This window comes from Simochromis diagramma, unplaced genomic scaffold, assembly GCF_900408965.1.
Source record: "Simochromis diagramma unplaced genomic scaffold, fSimDia1.1 OVJJ01000816.1, whole genome shotgun sequence".
Lineage (NCBI taxonomy): Eukaryota > Metazoa > Chordata > Actinopteri > Cichliformes > Cichlidae > Simochromis > Simochromis diagramma.
In genome coordinates this window covers 18,183,329-18,207,964 of record NW_024386908.1, presented here as the reverse complement: position 1 = coordinate 18,207,964, position 24,636 = coordinate 18,183,329, and the positions used below count along the sequence as shown (strand labels likewise).

At 42.9% G+C, this 24,636-nt stretch overlaps 1 protein-coding gene across 3 annotated transcripts; it reads right to left on the bottom strand.

Annotated features, from left to right (window-relative positions):
* Window positions 1-1,729: 1,729 nt before the first annotated feature.
* LOC120736071 (protein NLRC3-like) lies at window positions 1,730-23,706 on the bottom strand. 3 transcript variants are annotated; one of them, XM_040036027.1, is made up of 12 exons: window positions 23,552-23,706; window positions 23,244-23,288; window positions 22,593-22,712; window positions 19,568-19,713; window positions 17,260-19,051; window positions 13,559-13,732; window positions 11,649-11,825; window positions 11,183-11,356; window positions 10,896-11,069; window positions 10,507-10,680; window positions 8,670-8,844; window positions 1,730-2,205 (listed from the first exon to the last, which is right to left on the bottom strand). In XM_040036027.1, the coding sequence occupies exons 2-11, from the start codon at window positions 23,279-23,281 to the stop codon at window positions 8,685-8,687; spliced, it is 3,129 nt and encodes a 1,042-aa protein (XP_039891961.1). In that variant the 5' UTR covers window positions 23,282-23,288; window positions 23,552-23,706; the 3' UTR covers window positions 1,730-2,205; window positions 8,670-8,684. The 3 variants fall into 3 exon arrangements, with proteins under 3 accessions (XP_039891961.1, XP_039891959.1, XP_039891960.1); XM_040036025.1 differs by having other exon boundaries at window positions 17,260-19,054; window positions 23,552-23,704; XM_040036026.1 differs by lacking the exon at window positions 23,552-23,706 and having other exon boundaries at window positions 17,260-19,054; window positions 22,593-22,709; window positions 23,244-23,542.
* Between the last annotated feature and the right edge of the window lie 930 nt (window positions 23,707-24,636).

Genomic DNA, 24,636 nt, shown 5'->3' with positions numbered 1-24,636 from the left:
GCAACTGTTGTTGTAGTTTGGCACTGTATAAATCAAATAAAATTGAATTAAATTGAATTATTAACATCTTTATGTTCCATCAGGTAATGACAATAAAGAATATAATGCAAGCAGGAGCTACTGAAGGGGTAGCTTCCGCCACCATGGATGAAAATGATTGTGTCAGAATGCCATTTAAGCTGTCCGTTAGTGAAGACATATAATACAATAAACTCTTAATTGTTTTAAAATCTATCTGCCTATGTTAAAATAACCAACACATTGTTGTGGTTTGAAGTGTTGTAGTATCATGATAGATTTATTTATAGCACAGAACATAAAGCAAAAGCTGAATAACATTTAAAATGAAGTTAAACTGAAAGTACTTATTTGAAAAAAAAAAAACTAAATAAAAAGAATAATATCTAATTATATGAGTATATACTTACACCAGTATTTACTAGAGATGGACCGATCCGATATTACGTATCGGTATCGGTCCGATACTGACCTAAATTACTGGATCGGATATCGGAGAAAAATAAAAAATGTAATCCGATCCATTAAATATCACGAAAGCACCTCACAAAACTTGCAACACGCCGTAGCTCACCTCAGAACGTTAGCACGTCGGAGCAGTATGCATCACGTGATAGAGCGGCTGTGGCATGCGGGACCTGTCGGTGGTCTGGATAGCATTTGGAGCTTCGCTAGCAACCCGGCATTTCATCTCCGACAAAGTTATCCCCGAGAGAAGTAAAGCAAGTGTGTAAGTCCATCTCTGAATGTTTGTAAAGCATTCCTGCGTTAAGCTTAACAAACGATATATGGAGCGACTGCCTCTTCTTGCTGCTACTTCAATCATGAAACTGCTTAATGATCAGCTGATCGGCTTTTCTGTCGCGAGTCCGTGTCTCTTGTTTGCTTTTGGCCCACTTTGCACCAGAAAGAGGAAACCAGCGGCTGAACAACAGCAGCACGTTTAAGCTTGATCAGCTGTTGTTAGAATGTATTTAATATTACTTTCTACTCGAGGATCTTTTTCTACGTAGCTGACGGCTGGTAACTGTGCAGGGGCGGATCTAGCAAAGTTTAGCCAGGGGGGCCGATAGGGCATTAACAGGGAAAAGGGGGCACAAAGACATACTTTTCTTTCTTATTCTCATTTAAAATGTCTAGCTTTTAATAAATAATTATCTGACACCCAAAGTTTTAATTTGATGTAAAATGAATAGAAGTCAATTACTGTGTATAGTAACTATTAAGTCTAATATACCCTAGTAAGCTATAGTACTTTTTCCTTTGGGAAGGTACCATCTGTGCATTCTGCAATTTTGTTGAAGAAAGATGTTGAATCTATTTAATATTTCTTGAAAAATAATTGATTTCTGTGCATTTTTTTTCACACTGCATCAAATTAAGGTTGATTACGTCGATTAAGCATCATGAGGTGGCGCGTGAGGGGTGGTTCCCTATTTTTTATTTATTTATTTTTGTTGTTGCTGGGAGTTGGAACCCTATTAGTTAGGTTGCTTAATATTTATGCTAAGTACTCTTTAAAATACCAGAATAGGGAGGATGGTGTAGGTTTAAGTTTATTAGATTGATCAGTATTGCTGAACTATGAAATATTTTTTTTTGCATACAGGTATAACAGAATAGCTTTAGTGTAGTTGTTGTTTTAAACTTGAGTATGAACTTATACAAAATGCAGCAAGATATTTAAAAAACAGTTTTGTTGATTAAAAAATACTATATCGGATTCATATCAGTATCGGCAGATATCCAAATTTATGATATCGGTATCGGACATAAAAAAGTGGTATCGTGCCATCTCTAGTATTTACATTGTCCTTCATTAAAAGCATCAGTATTCATATTTTTTCATTTATACTTATATTTGTAAAATTGATCATTGGTTGTTATAATAATACTACTACTACTACTACTAATAATAATAATAATGATAATAACTGTGTCCCTTTCCCCCTTGATGTGTTTTTTCTTCAGTGCAGCTGTTAGAAGAATACACTTAGCATACTCTTAGAAGAGTTCACGCTCCAGCACTAACAGTCATCTAGACTTCTTCTCTTTGGATGAAGCTTAACTCTCCATTTCACCTCCCAGTAACGCACACGTTGCTGCTGCTTCAGTCTCTCGGGATGATCAGGACACAGCTCATCCACTCACATACACTGTCACCATTGCCAAGATCATCATTCCCAGCTGTAAATAAGAGAAGAAACGGAGATTAATATTCTGTTTACTGAAACTCAGTTTATTCGCTTTGTTGATGAAGCACCTCCAGTAAAAAATGCAGCAGAGGAGCAAATGTGCGGTGTAACCGCTGTCCTCTCAGCTCTCATGTTAAGATGTTGGAGTGAATATATTGAACTTCACACAGAATTTCTGCATCAAGTTTGTTTCACTCAAATTCACAGTGGAAATGAACCGATGAGAATCTTTAATACTTCATTGCACTTTAATGATGAGATTCTTGCTGTTTAAATGAAACAAAGAGTTTCTGTGCATTAATGAACATCTCATCAGCTAATAAATAAACATGCAGGCTCTCACTGAATATATCTAGATGAAGCCACTGACGGGGAAAAAATGCAAATGCAACTCTGAACTTCAAAAGAACTTCTGCTCTGTATGAAGACTAGATGCAGATACTAGATTATTAAATGTAACTGTCACGGTCGGACGGCTCTTTCCGGACGACCCTGCTTGTGTTTATGTTTTCTGTGTGTGTGTTTGGTTCTCCCTCCCTGGTCCTCGGGGCTGTTTACGGAAGTGCGCACCGTGGGAGAGGCGTGTCCTGGCGACTGTCGTCATTGGGAGTCCCTCTTCGCTGTTGCCGGCCCACCTGCAGCTGATTACCTGACCAGTGGTTGGTAATCATTCCTCCAGGCTAGAAAGGGGTATTTAACCTGGACTCGCGGCGACAGTCGACGTGGGATTATTACTCCGAACTGGTACAGTCTGTGCGAGCAGTGTGAGTGTGTTATTCGGCTAGCGTGTGGCTAACGCTGGATTTTCCTTCTTCCTCCAGGAGGGGCGAGCGGAGAAGCGAGTTGGGGAGCACACACACTAAGGGAGTTACAACACGGAACGCACTGGGAGCAAGGGACGAGCACGATTGGAAAATTGCACTTTTGAGTGAATTGTTGGACTTGTCTGTTTCACTGTAAATAAACGCACTGTGTTTCTGTGAGCAAGAACCGCGCCTGGGTCCCTCTTTTCCGTGACAGAATAATCCCACCACCATGGACGCAGTGGATTCTGCTTCACGCCAGCTGTCTATCCAAGCGGAGGTTTTGGAGCGACATGAGGAAATGCTGAAGCACGTTTCAAAGGAACAAACCGCGCTTCTGCAAGCCATAACAGAGCTTAAAGGTATGTTGATTTCCTCACCTAATACGGCTCCAACGCAGCCCGCCCCTTCGCTGGAAGCCGTGGCAGCCCGTCCGCTTCCTCCTTCACCTCCACCGCGGCAGCGAGAGTACTCCCTCCCCGCACCTGAAAAATTTGACGGCGAGTTGGGGAGGAGCCAGGGTTTTTTGACGCAATGCTCTCTTGTGTTTAGACAGCAACCTTGTGCCTTTGCCTCTGATTCTGCTAAAATCGCTTATTTGGTGCAACTTATGACTGGGCGGGCGCTTCAATGGGCTCAGGCAGTTCTAAATACCCAGCCCTCTGTGTCATATGACGTCTTTCTCAGCAAGTTTCGCTGTGTGTTTGATAAAGGCGCTAGCTCGGATGCTGCAGGTCATCGCATGTTTTCTCTGAAGCAAGGTAGGAGGAGTGTTGCTGACTTTTCCGTGGAGTTCTGGATCCTGGCGGAGGAGTCGGACTGGGAGGAGAAAGCACTGCGTGGAGCCTTCCTCAACAGCCTTAACGAGAATATTAAGCGTGAGTTAGCAACCAAGGAACTGCCTAAAGCTTTGTCTGCTCTAATCAATATGTGTATTAACTTAGACGACCACATGCGGGAGTTTGGCAGAAGAGCCGGGGATGGTCGGCGGCCTGCTGGGGGCACGGGTACATCTAGGGACCTTCCTACTCTGATGTGGAGAAGTGAGGAGGAGGAGCAACACGGGGATGAAGAGCAACCCATGCAGCTCGGCGGAGCCAAGCTTTCCTCCTCTAGACTGGGGCGCAAACAACGGACTGGTGAGTGCTTTCTTTGTGGAAAAAGAGGACATTTTGTTGACTCCTGCCCAGACCGAGTAAAAGAGTCGGCCCGTCAGTAATTGTGGGGATACTGGCGGGCGCCACAACAAAAGTGTTCCCTCACCTCAGCTGCCCTGCTAAATTAATGTTTCACTCCCTCACTCACTCCTGCTGCGCACTCATTGACTCTGGTTCTGAACAAAATTTTCTAGACGAAGAGTTAGCCAACATCTTAGGCCTGCCCCTACTTCCCCTTCCAGAGGTCCTGAAGGTCTCAGCCTTAAATGGCGGCCATCTAGCCTCCGTCACACATCGCACTCAGGAGGTTACACTCATTATTTTGGGAAATCACTCTGAGAAAATCAGTTTGTTGGTATTCAAAGCCCCCCACACCCCACTGGTACTGGGATTTCCTTGGCTCCAACATCACAACCCCCATATCGACTGGGCCAAAGGGTGTGTAACTGGCTGGAGCACGCGGTGTCATGAACAATGTTTACTTGCCGCTGTCCCGGACAATCCCGGGACCGCCTCTGCGAAAAGCTCCTCACCCCCGACCTTTCCTTGGTGCCCGCCGAATACCACGACCTCGGCCAGGTATTCAGCAAAAGTAAGGCGTTGTCTTTGCCTCCACATCGGCCTTACGACTGTGGAATCGACCTACTCCCAGGTGCTCCCCTGCCAACAAGTCGGCTCTACAGTCTGTCTAAACCGGAACGCGAGACCATGGAACGCTACATAACGGAGTCTCTGGCCGCAGGTATTATTCGCCCATCTACTTCGCCTTTAGCAGCAGGATTCTTTTTTGTAAAGAAGAAAGATAAGAGCCTGCGTCCCTGCATTGACTTTCGAGGGCTGAACTAGATCACTGTTAGGAATAAATATCCACTCCCCCTGCTGGCCTCAGCATTCGAACTATTACAGGGGGCAGTCCTGTTCACCAAACTGGATCTTCGGAATGCCTATCATCTGGTTCGCATCCGCAAGGGTGACGAGTGGAAGACGGCTTTCAACACCCACCTGGGGCACTTCGAATACTTAGTGATGCCCTTCGGTCTTACTAATGCCCCTGCAGTCTTCCAGGCCCTGATTAATGATGTGCTCAGGGACTTTATTAACCATTTTGTCTTCGTGTATCTGGATGACATTCTGATTTTTTCCAGGTCGCAGACTGAGCACATCAACCATGTACGTCTGGTTCTACGGCGCCTATTGGAGAACCGCCTTTTTGTGAAAGCGGAGAAATGTGAGTTCCATGTGAAAACTGTTTCTTTTCTGGGTTTCATTGTGGAACAGGGGCGTTTGCGAGCTGACCCGGCCAAAGTCAAAGCCGTAGTGGAATGGCCTAGTCCCAAGACCCGCAAGGAGGTGCAGAGGTTCCTGGGCTTCGCCAATTTCTACCGCCGCTTTATCAGGGATTTCAGCAAGGTAGCCCTTCCTCTAACCAACCTAACTTCTCCTAAGTTGTCTTTCCAGTGGTCCTCTGCAGCCCAGCAAGCGTTTGATCGGCTCAAGCACCTGTTTTCCTCGGCTCCGGTCCTCGTCCAGGCGGACCTCGGCCGGCCTTTCATCGTGGAGGTGGACGAGTCCGATTCGGGCGTGGGGGCGGTTCTCTCCCAACGGATCGATGGCAAGCTGCATCCCTGTGCGTTCTTCTCCCGCAGGTTGTCTCAGGCCGAGAGAAATTACGATGTGAGCGACCGGGAGTTGCTCGCCATCAAGTGGGCCCTCGAGGAATGGCGACATTGGCTGGAGGGCACTGAGCAGCCTTTCGTGGTGTGGACGGACCACAAAAATCTGGCGTATCTCCAGGCAGCCAAGCGCCTCAACGCCCGACAAGCCAGGTGGGCCTTATTTTTTACTCGTTTTCACTTCTCCATTACTTACAGGCCCGGTTCTAGGAACACTAAGCCAGACGCGTTGTCGCGCCAGTTCGCACCCGTGACCGATGAGGACGAGAAGGAAAAACCGATCCTGCCCCCCACCTGCATCGTGGGTGCACTGACATGGGAGATTGAAAAGGTGGTCAGGGACGCCCAGTGACAGGAGCCCGACCCTGGCACGGGCCCGAAAGGGAGACTTTATGTTCCGGCCACAGCGCGTAGTCGGGTCATTCACTGGGCACATACTGCCAAGTTTTCGTGCCACCCAGGTAAAAATCGCACTGTCTCCTTTCTACGACGTTTGTTTTGGTGGCCCTCTCTTGTTCTCGATGTCCAGAACTATGTTGCGGCATGCCCGGTGTGCGCACGGAACAAAACCTCCAACTCACCTGCTTCTGGCCTTCTGCGACCGTTACCCACTCCAAAATGCCCGTGGTCGCACATCGCCCTGGACTTCGTCACCGGCTTGCCTCCCTCTTCAGGTAACACCTCCATTCTAACCATTATTGACTGTTTTTCCAAGGCCGCCCACTTCATTGCTCTGCCCAAGCTCCCTTCTGCCTTGGAGACGGCCCAGTTACTGACGCAGCATGTGTTTCGGCTCCACGGCATACCCCAGGACATCGTTTCCGACCGTGGCCCTCAGTTCGCCTCGCGGGTTTGGAAGGAGTTCTGTGCAGAATTGGGAGCTCAGGTCAGTTTGTCCTCCGGGTTCCACCCCCAAACTAATGGTCAGACCGAAAGGGCCAATCAAGAGCTGGAGGCCATGTTGCGTTGCGTCGCATCACCGAACCAAGCGACCTGGAGCGAGCAGTTGGCCTGGGTGGAGTATGCCCACAACGCAAGCACGTCATCAGCAACTGGACTCTCGCCCTTCGAGGCATCGCTGGGGTATCAACCCCCCCTCCTCTCCATCTCTGAGGGGGAGCTGGCGGTTCCCTCGGTCCAGCACCACCTTAGGCGCTGTCGTCGGGTCTGGCGGGCCACGCGCGCAGCACTCCTGAGAACGGCCGAGCGGAACAAGGCATTGGCGGATCGCCGTTGCACTCCTGCTCTGGATTTTCAGGTCGGCCAGCGGGTGTGGCTCTCCAGCAAGCACATCCCTCTTCGGACTGAGTCCAAGAAACTGGTCCCTCGGTCTCTTGGCCCCTTTGCCATCCAGGAGGTCCTGAACCCGGTGACGGTCCGGCTGGCCCTTCCGCCTGCTATGAAGGTACATAACGTCTTCCATGTTTCTCAGGTTAGGCCCATCCGGACCAGCCCTTGCAGACTACAGATACCATGGCAGTGCCAGGATTGTGAGTGATTGCTGAAAATGTTGAAATGTACTCACTCACTTTTTATTATTATTTGTAAATATGTGTACAAATGGTTGGTTTTTTGTACTGTTTTTATCAATAAATCTCAGCAACAAAGGAAATACACCCATGTGTGTTGATTTCTCCCTAAGATGGCAAACTGAAACACTCCAAGTTGGTGACTTTTGGAGATTTATTTCCCTGGATGATTGAGAATGCATCAAGACGAACACAAAAGGAAGTTCACAGCTTTTAGCAGCTCCCCCACCCCCTCATTCACACACCCCCACTCCCCTCCAGAATTCCCAGATAACAACCTAATTTACATATGAATGACTAGACAATTTAGCTTCCACTTGGCTGAAGCTAAAGCCTAGCTAAAAGCCTACCAGCCATTTGGCTGGAAGGCGGGTTTTAAAGGTAGAAAGGTAGAAGCTGCTCTCGGGGGACTCTAAGTGTTACCTGACCAGTGGTTGGTAATCATTCCTCCAGGCTAGAAAGGGGTATTTAACCTGGACTCGCGGCGACAGTCGACGTGGGATTATTACTCCGAACTGGTATAGTCTGTGCGAGCAGTGTGAGTGTGTTATTCGGCTAGCGTGTGGCTAACGCTGGATTTTCCTTCTTCCTCCAGGAGGGGCGAGCGGAGAAGCGAGTTGGGGAGCACACACACTAAGGGAGTTACAACACGGAATGCACTGGGAGCAAGGGACGAGCACGATTGGAAAATTGCACTTTTGAGTGAATTGTTGGACTTGTCTGTTTCACTGTAAATAAACGCACTGTGTTTCTGTGAGCAAGAACCGCGCCTGGGTCCCTCTTTTCCGTGACAGTAACAGTGGTTCTCTGAACAACAGTCCGCAGTTTTATGGTCCCACAGTCTGATGAATGAGAACCTGTTTCTTTAAATCTTATAAGACTGTCAGCTAGAATCCAAGTTTATATCCTTAGACTTGAACACAACAACAGCAATCATCTTTACAACAACTCAAACACATGCTCACAACAAAAGCTACAGTAGGCTGCAAAACCAGCAGAGGGAGATATTTAATGTCAAGCCATCATCATCATCATTTTTATTTATAAAGAACCTTAAAACAAACATAGCTGATGCAAAGTGCTATAGATTGGAACTAAATAATAACATTTACACAAGATATAAATAAAAGCCAAATAAAGGAAAAAAGTAAAACAATTTATTACTTAGTTAATAACTAATTTAATTCAAAGCCAACACTTGGATGATACAGATTTACAAGAAAATTTTGATTATATATGTGTTGACCTTTCATAATAACTGTGTTTAGTACAATACCAATCAACCTTTACTGACCTTGGGGTATCCAGTTTAATACTGTAGACTCCTCACAAGTTTAGAGAGTTGCTTAACGTGTGAATCCTGCAGGTTGTTGTCACTCAGGTTCAGGATTCTTAGATGTGAAGGACTGGACCTCAGAGCAGAAACCAGTGCAGCACAGCTGATCACTGACAAATTGCAGCTCCTCAGACTGGATAAACAATAAAACATCTACATATAATCAGTGATAATTATATTAAATGTGTTCAGGTTACTTCCCCAATTTTTGTCAGTATGTAATCTGTACTGCACGTGGGAAAAGCTACTGAATAAAGTCTACTCCAACATTAAACAAGGATACAGCACCATAACAACACCCCACCTGCGCTAGTTGGACCAAATATCCTTGTTTATGTTACCAGCCTGCCTACCAGAAGGAGTACACCACATCTGTACTCTGCTATATCTAGTACTGCACAGACACCATCACCACGGCATCTGGGTGTATGCCAACCAAAGGTTTGGATGGCAAGTGCAGTTAGGACCCTGCTGAGGAACAGAAACACTGCCTTCAGGTCTGGTCATGTGGAACTGTACAGTTCAGCCAGAGTAAATCTAAAAAAGGGCATCAGACAGGCCAGGCTGGATTATAATAATAAAATTGAGGACTACCTCCACAGCAACAACTTGAGTCGGCTGTGGCTGACTTATTAACTACAAACCCAGACCCAATGCTGTTGATAGTGACGCTGTGCTTCAGGTTGTTGTCACTTAAGTTCAGAACATGAACCACTTCTTTTGAGAAACTGGCCAAAAGTTATATCATCCAAGGACTTCCACCCATATTCGACAACACCAGTTTGCATGCAGGGATAAGAGATCAACAGACGATGCCATAGCCACAGCTCTAAACAGGACCCTGACCCATCTGGAATACAAGGACATTTATGCCAGGCTTCTTTTCATCAACGTCAGCTTGGCATTCAACAAAATCATCCTTAAGAGACTGATAACAAAACTTATCAACGTTAGCCTCCCACATTTCATTTGCCTCTGCATTAGTGGCTTTCTCAGAAACTCACCCACAGAGAGTCACAGTAGGGTCTCACCTCTCCGCAACACTCAGCCACAACGTCAACTTAAAACAGGGATGTGTGCTAAGTCCCCTACTGTATACGCTACACCCATGATTGCACTCGCACCCACCGAAACAATTCTATCAGTTGTATGTTGTTAGGGTTGTATGTCCACTTCTCAAACTTGTGCAATCAATAATCAAGCACACACACATATCTACATATGTTAATATGTACATATTAACCTCCTAGGACCTGGTGTCCACATATGTGGACATCACATTTTGGGTTATTTACACCAAAATACTCAATTTTGCTTTACAAGGGCCTGATATCCACTTACGAGGACATTATACTGCTACTGTTCTATCGAAATTTAAAACGAATATATGTGGCGCTCATTTTTCTTAGAAACAAAAGAGAAATCAAAAATCAAAGAGAGAAATCAAAAATGCATGCCATGGAAGATTTCAGGTCTTAGGAGGTTAAATATGTACATATTTAATCATGCTTATACTGTATTTATTTATTAGAAACTTTTATTTTCTATTTCTGTATTGTTATGAATAGATTGCTTTATTTGCTTTCCTTGTTTTTCTTTGCATTGAATAGAACAGCATATAATATCAGTGTGTTTTTTGCATAATGACAATATAAAAAAAGATTCTAACGATTCTGATTTAGCTAAACATTATTTGTCCTTATTAAATGAGCAATCCCTAATTTCTGATTTTCTTTGTATCTGTGTGTATCCATAATGTAATTATGTATTACAGAATTACAGAAAGTGAACCGACCTCAGAGTCTCCAGTCTACAGAGAGGAATCTCCAGAAAACCACAGAGATGCTTCACTCCTGAATCCTGCAGCTTATTTACACCCAAGTCCAGATATTTCAGATTGGAGGAGTTGGCCCTTAAAGCAGAGACCAGAGTAGCACAGCTGATCTCTGACAAACTGCAGCACCACAGACTGAACAAAGAAAAAAAATGTGGATAAAATCAGATACAATTCAGCCACATATGGACAGTTTTTAAATTTGCACATAAACCATACTTTCCCTCATCAGTAAGAATTTCTTATTCATTAATCATTATCATTTTTTTTTCAGTTTTGAAGGAGGAAATTAACTATACTATACACATAAATTATAAGATTTTGTGATAGCAGACAGTAAGCAAACTGACATCAGAGTCTCCAATCTACATAGAGGAATCTCCAGAAAACCACACAGCTGCTTCACTCCTGAATCCTGAATCGCGTTTCCACCCAAGTCCAGATGTTTCAGATGGGAGGGATTGGACTTAAGAGCAGAAACCAGAGAAGCACAGCCAATCTCTGAAAAACTGCAGAGCTCCAATCTAAATAGAGAATAAAAGATGCAGATAACATATATTTTGGTCATTTATACATGGAACTCATGGAAGTCTATCAAATTTAGGTTTATCAGTAGTCACAGAATAGGTTAACTGACCTCAGAGTGTCCAGTCTACAGTTTGAACTCTCCAGAAAACCATATAGTTGTTTCACGCCTAAATCCTGCAGGTCATTAAAGGCCAGGTCCAATTTTTTCAAATGGGAGGGGTTAGACTTCAGAGCTGAGACCAGAGCAACACTGCTTTTCGGTGACAAACCGCTGAGCTCCAATCTAAGTAACGAATAAAACAATAATAAACAAATTAGATGTGGAAAGGTTGGTAATTTGAAGTTCAGGGAATCTTCTGTACACGGATGTGACCGTTTAGCAGGCATATGAAACATTTATTTAATTTAATAACTAACAGTGGCCATTCATTTCAATATCTGTGCCCAACACTAGTCTTTAGTGACCACAGACCAATTTATATTCCAATAAAACGTTGATTTTTAAATGGATGCTACACAATGGAAATGAATTAATAATGAAATTTATAATAGTAACAGAGAGTAAATGACCTAACCTCAGAGACTCCAGTCTACAGTGTGGACTTTCCAGAAAACAACACAGCTGTTTCAGTCCTGAATCATCCAGGTTGTTGTTGTAGCTCAGGTCCAGATCTTTCAGATGGTAGGGGTTTGATTTCAGAGCAGAGAATAGAGCAACATGGCTGATTGCTGACAAACTGCAGCTCTCCAAACTGAATCGGGAATAAAACACGTTAATAAAATGTTTTTACCTTCTCTCAATCAAATGAGTACATAGTATCTGTCTTTCTTTCACTTTCACTTTTACACTCATGTTTGGTCAGAGCGTGAAAAGGTGTTTGGCCCCTTCCTATTTTATTTTTTTAATTGCATATTTGTCATACTTTAAATATAAAGTGATTTTAAATGATCACTTTAGTTTTAATATTACACTGACCTATTATTCAAACAATATTATGCACACCAACCTAGTCCTTTGTGAAAAAAATAATAGACATGGGTTTCATAGAGAATTGTGAAACTTTCTGTGGAAAAACTGGTCTTGTGGGGAAAGCTGGCATTCATCCTACTTTAGATATAAAGGACATCATTTCTATAACATCATTTCATCATTTGGTCAAATTAATAACAAAGTGATCATCCTGATTTGGTACCAGGAAAGAGAGTTGCAGTCTCACACACCTCTCTGAAGTTTCTCTCTTTATTTTATCCCCACAGAGACTGTGTCTGCTCCCAGATCATCATCAAACAAACCAAAAATGGGCATATTAAAAAATAATAATATAACACCCTAAACTGCTTCAAAAACTAAAACAATTAAATGTGGACTATTAAACATTAGATCTTTCTAAGTTACTGTGAGTAAATGATTTAATAATTGTTCAACATATTGATTTATTCTGCCTTACAGAAACCTGGTTATGGTATGATGAAAATTTTAGTTTGGATAAATCAGTATACTGAGTTCAACTAACTTTCAGAATCCTCAAATTTAGTCCAGTTCAATTAGATTTTATTTATACAGAGCCAAACCACAAAAACAGTCACCTCAAGGCAATTTATATTCTAAGGTAGACCCTAGAATAAAAAAGCACAGGCTGAGGAGGAGTGGCTGCAATTTATCAATCCAGATTATTTATCAACCATGTTTATGAAGCCAGTTTTAGTTCTTATCTGTTGCCCTCCTGGTGCATACTCATACATACAGAATACCTTTCAAAATATATTTTGGTTGGTCTGTCAATTTACTTTCTGGCCTTTATTTTGCACTCTAAAATTTGAGTTAATGATTAAACATGTATATCTTTAAAACTATTGACTGAGTTGAATATTTAACTGGTCTTAGCATAAAAATTAATTTCAGAAATTTGTGATGGATACATTTAAAAAACATTTGAGTATTAAATTAAAAAATGTAAAAAAAATTCCAGCACCCCAGCAAATAAAATCACAAAACAAAATATCGTTGTTTTAAGTTTTGAGTACTGTGTCTGTCAGGTTTCCTTTTTCCTTTTGATAGTCCTTGTCTCTTGTGTATAACGTTCGGTTTGCTTCCCTTTCCTCTTATGTCTAATTTGTTCCACCGTGTTTCCCAGCTGTCTCCACTCCCTAATCTTCCCCTTGTGTATATACTTTCTCAGTCTCTGAGTATGGAGGTCTGTATGGGAGCTGTTAGTGCAGAACACCACATGAAGAAACTAAAGGCAAGACAACCTGACACCTGGCATTGCATCAGGTAATGTAGAGTGTAGGATTTAACCTATTAAACTATGTGCACAATCTGGTGCCGAAATTCGAGTCCTGGATACCCAAAACCAACATACCGTAAAGGAACTGGAAAAAGATGTGTCACTCCATCTGACAGCACTAGAGTCAGGTTATAAGGGGAAAGCTTTATAGTTCAATTTATTGAAATATCTTCAGAAATAGTAATCAGTGAACTGACCTCAGAGTCTCCAGTCTGCAGTTTGGACTCTCCAGAGCAGCAAAAAGGTTTTTTGATTCTAAACCCTGCAGGTTGTTTCCATTCAGGTTCAGCTCTGTCAGATGGGAGGGGTTGGACATGAGAGCTGAGGCCACGATTTCATAGTGAGTCTCTGACAGTTTACAGCCAGAAAGTCTGTGATGACACATATTACAGAACAAGTTATTATAAAGAACTAGCGTTTTGTGTGGCATGTTCCAAAGTAAGATGTCATTGAACAAAAGAAAAAGAACACAATGGTGCAAACTGAATCCAGACAGAGACAAATTAATATCAGCTCTTTCCACACATCTGCAGACAGAATGCTTACACAAACCTAGTGAAGTATACAGTGTGCAGCCAGAGGCGGAGTTCAAGTAGTACCAATAAAATCGGAATAACACCTCTGAGCGCAAATTGGATCACATCTTGGAGAAGCTCACTGGGGTCGTGAGTTCTCAAAATCGGCTCTTTGAGCACAAGAATGACGAGACCACGGAACGTAAGTTTGATAACATCATGGAGAAGCTCACGGCTCTCCAACGGGAGATTGAGAGACCAGTGTCGGACTGTTAGAACAGCTGTGAAATTCATATGAGTTGTTCACACTAAAGCAAAAAACACCATTACTTCATGCGGATACCCCTTTGGTGCCACCTGCGGTCTCAAGGCTGGAGCTGAACAAAAACACCCTGATAACGACTGTGTTTAGACTGTTCTTCACATTCTATGCAAGGCCACCTGGGTTGGCTGGAAGTAGGGCTGGGCAATATGACCCAAAATTCATATCTCGATATTTTTTAGCTGGATGGCGATATAAGATATATATCTCGATATTTTTTAAAGCCATAAAGTAAGAACAAAAAGAGAGTTCTTAGTCAAAGCGGTGTCCCAGATGTCACACAGGCACTTTTATTAACATACAGCATAGATGTACATGAAAAAATTACTCAAAAATAAATTATGAGCATTTATTAAATAATAATGCTCCATAAATAAAATAAAACAATGTTGTTTTTGTGCATAACAAAGAGCTCACAATTGTGCAGTCAAAATGTAAACTAAAAGACGCTGAGCATAATAACAAAGCCAGATTTCTCAGCTGCTCTGTTCCCAACTTCTACTGCGTGACTGACAGCCTGGAGTTTGAAATCCGCTTCGTAACCATGTCTCTGAACAGGTGCCATTTACACACACAATACGGTAATATTACGTTGAAGCACAGTACGTATCACTCCCCGAGGTTCCTCTGTAGCCGTAATGCTCCGACAATCCATCAAGTGGTGCAGCTCCGTAGCTTACCAAAGTTGTACTAAAACATTTTTTGACAGATTGCTGCACACCTTGTACCACTTCAAATCGGTTCGCGGTCATCAAGCACAACCAGAATTCATACATAAGGCACGCTGTCAACTTTTGAGAGAATGAAAGGATTTTAGGAGGGGCTGCACGGCGTTAGCGTGGTTAGCTCGTTAACACGTTAACGCCGTCCAGCCCCACCCACGGGGCAATGCGCAGTAACTCGTTAACGGAGATTTGCCGTGTCCATCTTGTCGCTGCCTGTAGGTGAAGCAATGGGGGAGGAGGGGGAGTTGTGTTCAGTGAAGGAGAGAGGCGAGGCGGAGTAACGTTGCGTAGAGACAAAAGTGGACGAAAGAGAGGCAAACTTGTGGCTCCACAAGTATAATTATAACGTAACATAGACTATATCGATATAAAGGATTTTGTCACATCTTATATCTCGTATAAAAATATATCGATATTTTTAAAAAAACTTGATATATACTGCCGTCGGGGAGGAGACTGCGGAGTCTCCAGGCCAGGACCAGCAGACTGAAGGACAGCTTCATCCATCAGGCTGTCAGGAAGCTTAACTCCCTCCCGATTCTGCCCCCTCTCCCCTCTCTCCTCCACGGTCTCACTGAACTCTGTCACACACACACACACACACTCTGACTCACTCACTGGCCTGCACCAGTTACCAGTCACTTTGTGGAGCATTGGACTGCCATTACCTCATAAGACTTTGTTGTTACACTATCTCTTACCGTACATTACTAAATCGCCATTTGCACTATTTGCCTATTTGCACTACTCTGCCTGGTTTACACCCAATGTCATTTACCCATTATATTGTATATTGTATAGCTTTCTTGTTATATGTAAAATTGTATTGTATTTATTTATTTAAATTTTTACTTTTTAATTATTTTACCTGCATTTTTTAATCACTCTTATATTTAAATGTTCATTGCTTTTTTATCTAGGGATTGAGAGTAACGTAGTTTCTATTCTCTGTATGTCCTGTACATGTGGCAGAATTGACAATAAAGTTGACTTTGACTTTGACTTGACTTTGATATATCGCCCAGCCCTAGCTGGAAGACTGTTTACTTAGCCTGGCAGGGCGAAGGACACTGTCTCAGCTGAACTCTGGACACATACACACACACACACAGACATATATACACATACAGATGTACACTCATCCCCCCTCCTGCTCCAAATGCCTTCGACACTTATTCCCCTCCGATGCTGACGGTGGATCAAGGAGACCAGCGCATAGGCTGCAGGCCCGGATGTACTGTCTACATTGGCTGTCTCTCACCCTTTACCCACCCCTGTTGCTTGTCATGTGTTTCTTTGGTGTATTTTTCATGCTATGTGGAGAGGTGTTTTTTTCTGTTCTCAAACTGATCTCCCTATTGCAGCTCAGTCTGGGGGGAGTTATTTTTTTCTCCTTATCTTTCCTCATGTTGTGCTTTTTCCGTGTTATACCCCTCTGACCTGTCTTTCCCATGTGATGTTTGTGTAATGTATGTATGGTTGGAAGGGTAAGATGATGCTGGCACAGCTGGCAGCCTTAACCCAATTTCCCTCGGGATGAATAAAGTATGATCAATCAATCAATATTGATGAGCAGTTAGGCTTGTAGCACTGTAACCTCAATATCTAGGTACAATCAATATGCCGATTTTAAGTCTCTTTGCACAAGATTTCATCTTTGGTTTTTGTTTTTGATGCTATGCTTAAACATTAACAACAAAAACACAGACATTAAATAAAGTTGTTAACTGTGTCCTCATTAGGATCGAGCAGGGGTAGGGAACTCCAGGCCTCGAGTGCCGGTGTCCTGCAGGTTTTAGATGTGTCCTTGATCCAACACAGCTGATTTAAATGGCTAAATTAGCTCCTCAACATGCCTTGCAGTTCTCCAGAGGCCTGGTAATGAACTAATCATTTGATTCAGGTGTGGTGACCCAGGGTGAGATCTAAAACCTGCAGGACACCAGCTCTCGAGGACTAATGTTCCCTACCCCTGGGATAGAGATTTGTGTTAACATGTGTAACATGAAACAATAATTCTCCTCAGTCTCTCTCAGACCTGAAGATTTTAGTGCAATTTCACATTTAGTCTATTTACTGTGGTCGTAATTAGTTAGAGTTTGTAAGCAAACAGTAATGCGTCGTTACAATGCATTGTTACAGTAATTCTTACTTAAAAAACAAACAACATTTTCAGAGCAGCTTAACAGCATCTGTGAAAATCTAACCAGTGTATTGTTTGCAATAGAAAAAATGGAATTATAAGAAAGAACAATGAGAGCATTAAAGTAAGAACTTTTGAACACCTTAGCTACAAATTTACATTGATTTACAATGTTAATCAGATATTTACTCACTGAGCCTTTCTACAGTTCCTCACAGCAGGAATCAGTCTCCTTCGTCCCTCATCCGATGTGTTATACTTCTTCAGGACAAACTCATCCAAAACCTCTGACATCTGCAGCATGTAGGCCAGAGCTGAGCAGTGGATCTCAGAGAGCTCCTTCTCTGATCCGTTTTTGCACTTCAGAAACTCCAAGATCTCCTGATGTACCGTGAGTTCATTCATTTCCATCAGACAATGGAATATGTTGATGCATCTGTCAGGAGAGGTATTCTCATTGGTTATCTTGCAAAGGTTGCTGATGATTCGCTGTATAATTTCTGGAGTGCTCTCTGTCTCGCCTAGCAGACCTCGTAAGAGTCTCTGGTTGGACTCCAGAGAGAGACCATAAAGGAATCGGACCAACAGGTCCAGGTGTCCATTTTTAATTTGGAGGGATTTCTGCATGACTCTGCTCAGAAAGACATCTAAAGACGAGATGTCACCACAATAAACATGTTCACCATTCCCTAGAAAATGCTTCAGCACTTCTGTTTTTCTGTTAGTATGACAGTGAAACATGTAGACTGCAGCCAAAAACTCCTGAATACTCAGATGAACAAAGCAATAGACTGATTTCTGGAATATCACACAGTCTCGTTTGAAAACCTCTGTACAAACTCCTGAGTACACTGAGGCCTCTGTGACATCCAGACCACACTGCTCCAGGTCTTCTTGGTAGAACATGATGTTTCCTTTCTCAAGATTTTCAAAGGCCAGCCTCCCCAGCTTCAGAAGAACTTCACTGTCAGCCTCTGTCAGCTCTTGTGGACTCGTCTCATATCCCTCATGGTACTTGTGCTGTCTCTTTGTCTGAACGAGCAAGAAGTGTGAGTACATGTCAGTCAGGGTCTTGGGCAGCTCTCCTCTCTGCTCTGTAGTCAACATGTGCTCTAGGACTGTAGCAGTGATCCAGCAGAAGACTGGGATTCTACACATGACGTGAAGGCTCCTGGATGTCTTCATGTGGGAAATGAATTTGCTGGACACCTCTTCATCACTGAATCTCCTCCTGAAGTACTCCTCCTTCTGGGCGTCAGTGAAGCCTCGTACTTCTGTCACCCTGTCAACACATATTGGAGGGATCTGATTGGCTGCTGCAGGTCGGGAAGTTATCCAGATTAGAGCTGAGGGAAGCAGATTCCCTTTGATGAGGTTTATCAGCAGTTCACTGACTGATGACTTCTGTGTGACATCAGACACAAGCTTCCCTTTAGTGAAATCCAATGAAAGTCTGCTTTCATCCAGGCCATCAAAGATGAACAAAGGTTTGCAGACAGTGAGCTGCTCTGCTGTGACCTTCTGTAATGTTGGATGGAAAACATGGAGCAGGTCCAGAAGACTGTACCGGTCATCTCTGATCAGGTTTAGCTCCCTGAATGAAAGCAGAATCACCACACTGACACGTTGGTTCTCCAAACCTTCTGCCCAGTCCAGAGTGAACTTCTGCACTGAGAAAGTTTTTCCAATGCCGGCAATGCCATTCGTCAGAACCACTCTGATGCATCTCTGTTGGTCAGGCAAGGCTTTAAAAATGTCATGACAGCTGACTGGAGTGTCATGGAGGGCCTTGTTCATGGAAACTGTCTCCAGCTGCCACACCTCATGTTGGGTATGAACCTCTTCACTCTGTCCTTCTGTGATGTAGAGCTCAGTGAAGATCCTGTTAAATAGGGTTCCACTTCCTGTTTCTTCAGTCAAACATTTACATCTCCTCTCCAGATTAGCCTTATGTTTGTCTAACAACTTCTGCAGCAGACGACTATCTGCTAAAAGAATGAAAATCAATGAACATAAAGCAAAATATATATTATATCTGGATGTTATAGAAAAATGGACGGGGGGTGGGGGGGGGGAGACAGGGGAAAGGAAGTTTCTTCTCAACCAGACCAAGGGGGAGGGCTACGCCTCAGATTTTTGGACCAAACCAGTCCCTCTAGGCTGGTTGGTGTAGTTGAATGCTGAATGACTTTGCAGGCCTAACGGATAAAGTTCATTGGTTTTCCTTACCATTTATGGATTTGGACCATTTCAGCTGTGCATTTGTGAGTGCGCTTTAAGCAATGCACTAGAAGAAGACAAGCCACTATAGTTGCTGATGCACTTGAATTGTTGTTCTTTTTTTTTAGAATTCAATTTGTTAAGAATAAAGGCCCTTTGGGTATATTTTGTGCTTTGTCCTTTGCTCATTTGGCAAGACACCACATTTTATTTTAGCTTTTAATACCTGAACAACACAAGAAGTCCAGCTTTCAGAAATGAAATAATCAGACAGAGCTTACTTTCATAGTTTCTCTGAATGCTTGAAGAGCCTTCTAATGAAGCAGACTGGTGCAAGGAGATGGACTGTCTGCATCCACAGCTGGTAGAGACCAGATCCTTTTTAAAATCCTGATAGGAAGTACAGCAGGACATCTGCTCCTCCACACTGTGAAAACCACGGAACAATTATTCTGATCAAAACAAAGCACAGTAAAGCCAGAAGTGCTAAAATTTAATACTAGCACTGACAAATATATATCACGGTCATGATCAGTCTGTAGTTGGCTGTTGGAGCCAATCACAAAGCATGGAAAGGCTGCAGAGACTAATTTAATTGAGAGGGGAAAAAATGCAAGCTTTCAAGAACAAGCCTGGAGCCTTATTTAAGACCCAGAATGGATATGAGTATAGTTGGATGTGCTACATGGAAATGTGGTTAAACTCACACTTCCTGGAACATAAAATTTCTAGCACATAGAGTAGGACACACCTACACACACCAGAGATGAAGGAAACCATCAGACTGAAGAAGTCCTGTTGGGCTTCGGGAGCATGGAGTGTCTGACCCATTGCTAAGGGCCATTCGAAACTGAATTTTCCCCTTGTCAAGTTTTCTCCCGGTACTCTGGCTTCCTCTCACAGTCCAAAGACATGCAGTTAGTGGAGTTAGGTTAATTGGTGATTGTAAATTGTTCATAGGAGTCTGTCTCTTTGTGTTAGCTTTGCGATTAGACTGGAAACCTTCCCAGGGTGTACCCCACCTCTCACCCACGACAGCTGGGATAGGCTCCAGCTCTCCCATGGCCCTGAATGGGACAAGTGGAAGTGAATGGAAGGATTTAATGGCCCATCTTAAGTTTGTCATTGAGCATCTCAATGATTCCAAGAAGGCTCAAGTAAAAGTCCTGTTTCAGGTGAAACCAAAATCAAGGTCTTTGGTGTCAACATGACCAACCATGTTTGGTGTAAGAGAAATGTTGAGTAGGACCCAAAGAACGGCATCCCCACAGAGGCAGAAACAATATGCATTGGGGCTGTGTTTCTGCTAAGTGTACAAGACAGCTTCAAAAATGGCCAATGGGTGGGGCCATGTAGTGCAAAATCTTAGACAAGGACTTCCTTCCTTCAACCAGAACACTGAGGATGGGTCATGGTTGGGACTTCCATCATGACAGTGACTCAAAGCATACCTCCATGTCAACAAAGAAGTAACTAAAGAAGCACATTAAAACTTGAAACTCAAGTCTTGGTTTGAAACAAGTTTGCTCAACCAGTCTACATGTATTTTGTGCACTTTTTTGAAGGTATCAACTTCTTGGTTTGTCCACTGGGGGATCCTTCAGGAGAATGGAGTATATGGCCCATTACTATGGGCTCTGCAGTGTCTACATGTTGCCTATAGCAAGAGCTTGGTTTGCATTTCTGGGAATAAGTCAAATATTCTAATTTGTGAAGACTTAAAGTTTACTGTATTTTACTATACTGTACATACTATATTCACTATTTAGGATACAAAGTCTACTGAAAACAAAGGTTTATAATTATGTATTGCTTAATTTGTGTTTTTGTGCAGTTGTTTGTTTTGCTTTGTTGCTTTAACCATTGCTTTAACCATCATGCCTCTAAAGAGACTAAAGATTTGAGATCTTTATCATCCAAAATCTGATCTTTATGTCAGGAAATCCTGCTTACTTATATTTAGCTGTGCATGTATACAGATACATTAAAATAGAAGAACTCCTTGATATGTTTATCAGTGAGCTTTTCACATCAGATACCCACATAGCAAAATTGGTATGGTCCGGATCTGGCCCACACGATGTGCTTACACATGGCCCACATACCGCAAAGAATGACGGCCCTTTGTGGGCCCAGATCTGGTTTGCCAGAGGTGGCCCACACATGGGCCAGCACAAGGCCAGTTGCAGACACACTGGTGGTCCTGTGCTGGCCCAGAACAGTTTCAGGTCTGGCCCCAGCTGTCAGCCTAATGTGTACCTTAATTAAGCCTTGTAATAACAACATGTGCATAATAGTGCAAACGTAAAATGACAAAACTCTGTTCAGACAGTGAACATACTGATTCTTATAAAAGATTTTTCAACTCTCCCAGATTACTCAAAGTGCTCTATACAACATGCCACATTCACCCAACCACACACTTTCTCTTAACTGAGTGCTTCCTAACTACATTCATACACATTCACACTCACGACATGCAGACTGGAGGAGCCAGGGATCGAACCACTAAGCCACCTGAGCTACAGCCACCCACTGGCAAAGATGAGTAAACCCTCACTAGGTTTTGGATAAAGCGTACACTCACAAACCTGTCAAACATGGCATTTGGGTCTTCTAAACAAACAAACATGGCATTTGGGTCTTCTAACTAAAATAGGAAAATAGGAACATAAATAGTGCATCATTGCTAGACATGGCCCACATCTGGTTGACATACACCCTGCCATAACACCAGTCAGTCAGAAGTGCCGGCTTGATGCCGGATCCCGGCCAGAGCTGTTTTCTATGGGCCTGGGCCAAATTAACCAAACCATAATCGGGCCAGATATGGCATGCCATCGCATAGACAGGAGCGTCATTGCCAGACCTGGCCCACATCTGGTTGACATACACCCTGCCATAACAACCGTCAGCCAGAAGTGCCAGCTTGATGCCGGATCCTGGCCAGAGCTGTTTTCTATGGGCCTGGGCCAAATTAACCAAACCATAATCGGGCCAGATATGGCATGCCATCGCATAGACAGTGCCATCTATGCCAGGCCTGGCCCATATCTGGATGACATACGTCTTATCATACCAGAAGTCAGCCAGCAGTGCCGGCTTAATACCAGATCCGGGCCAGACCTGCTTGCTGTGGGTAAGTTTTTTTTTCGTGTGGGGAAATACACAGATTTTCAACATCCTCACAGAAGCTTTGCATTGTTAGAGTTGAGTGAAGGTGGTCTAACAGTTACTGTAAAACAACAGTGGTTCTCTTATCATGACTTGTCTTCAGCTTCATTTATAGAATAAACACTGCCTTACTTTGTGTTTGAGAGTCCAGGTTCTTTACTGAAGATTAGGTTTTCAACTTTGGACTGGTTAGTCTTCAAAGACACACAGCTGGATCTTGAAAGCTCTGCACTGTGTCTGCGTTGCTGACTGCTGGAAACACAAACAGAAAAAATCATACATTTTTCTTGTGCATGTTCCTGTTGTTTGGTACTGAGCTTCTTCTCCCTCAGGGTTGGGTTTATGAGGCTAAAACATGTGATGTCTTCAGTAAATGTTTAATCGTTTCCTCTTCAATCCTAATCCTAAACTCTGATCATGACTGTGTAAGGACTGAGAAACAGTGAGAGTGTAGTGCTGAGAGAATAGTATTACACTCTGATTATTACCGTCCCCTGTGTAGTCTTTCTGATCAGACCCAAATCTTTGAAGCAGCAGCAGAAAGAATTTCCACTGAGCAGCCTTTATATCATATAAAATCTGACGTTAATGCATGTTTTTATGTTATCCTGCTCACTTCTCCCACCGTACTTATGTGCTTGCTTGTGTATAGTTACAATGAAACAGAAGCACTCCTTCACTCCTTTGTCAGTAAGTTTATGTTGTGCTTTTTAATCCAAATAATAGTATCTCCTGCCAAATGATTCATCTTCCCCTTAGTTTACAGAAGAATCAGTGTCCTACTTTATGTCTGAGGGTTTAGGTTCCTTCAGTTCACTCATCGTTAGTCTGAGAAAGAAAGCAGCAAAACAAAGAATGAGCACAGAACAATTACCATAATAAACATGTTTGTCACACCCAATACTGGTAGCACAAGAATTACACACACCAACGCACGCACACACAGTAAGTCAATATTTTCCTTTGGGCAGACAATCAAACAAACATTTTTGCTGACTTTCTTAAGTTTTATTCCAACTTGAGAACAGTCAGAAACTCAAAAAAACGTTTTTGATTATTCTGACAGAACATGCATTCGCAGTTACACTCACCTTGCTTTATTTCTCCTGCTCTGTCAACTGATCTCACTTTTAGTTTCGTTCTCGGCTGAACGGAGCAGCCACTCCCCTCTACATTTAATCACCTGACTACATAACAGGTGTGCGATGCAAAGATTAGCTTCTGTTCTTGCACTTTGGCATGAGGCCTTGGTCTGCATTACTGTGGCTTCTTACCCTCTTCATCAAGTATGTAAACAAAGGCACAGACACAGGCCCTTACCTCATTTGTGCAGTTCTAAAATTGTGATTGAACCGTTTTGCTTTTCTACTTGTGCTGTGTCTTCGTCTTCTTTCTTATTGTTATTTATTTCTTCTATTTTCTCCCATTTTCTTTTTCATTTGTGTCTTTTTTTCTGCCTGGCAGCACTGACATTGCTATATTCCACATGTACTGTGAATAATAGTAAAATAATAAAAATAGAAATCAATAAATTGGTAAAAACAAAACAACAAAACAAGACAAACAAAAGGAGCCTGTAAAGAGTTTTTATAGCGTTTGATGGAAAAGCAAATGTTTGGCACAACATTACAGTGAGATCATAATTTTGATTGCAAAGGCTGCCGGGCAAGATAAAAAAAAAAATCAACATCTACACACTGCCAGCCATCAGACACCCTGCTGGGATAATAAGCTGGCCAAAGGAGGAGATAAAAGCCACATTAAGACAAGGGAGCTCCTGACCATATGTGATGAGTTACATCCCAAGTCCAGCACCTAGAGACTGTACACTTAGCGGGAGGAAGGAAGCTGAGAACTTGTGAGTACACAGAACCACTATCCAGGATGAAACAACAAAGATCCAGGAGTACATCAGGAGGATTGCGACAACTGATCATGTGCTTAGTAAATTAATCAGAAATCAGAGAAAGAAGAGGAGAAAGGAGAAGAACCACCATGGAAGGACAGGCCCCAGCACGCATGCACCCCTGTTAGATAAAGAAAGTGGCAGATATCAGAAAAATCCTACCAGTTGTTGGACAAAGCTGGATGGAAAGACAGCAAAAAGGCATTAATCATAGCAGCAGAGGAACAAGCTCCATAAAGGCTGGGGTTAGAGCTGGGCGATAGAACGATA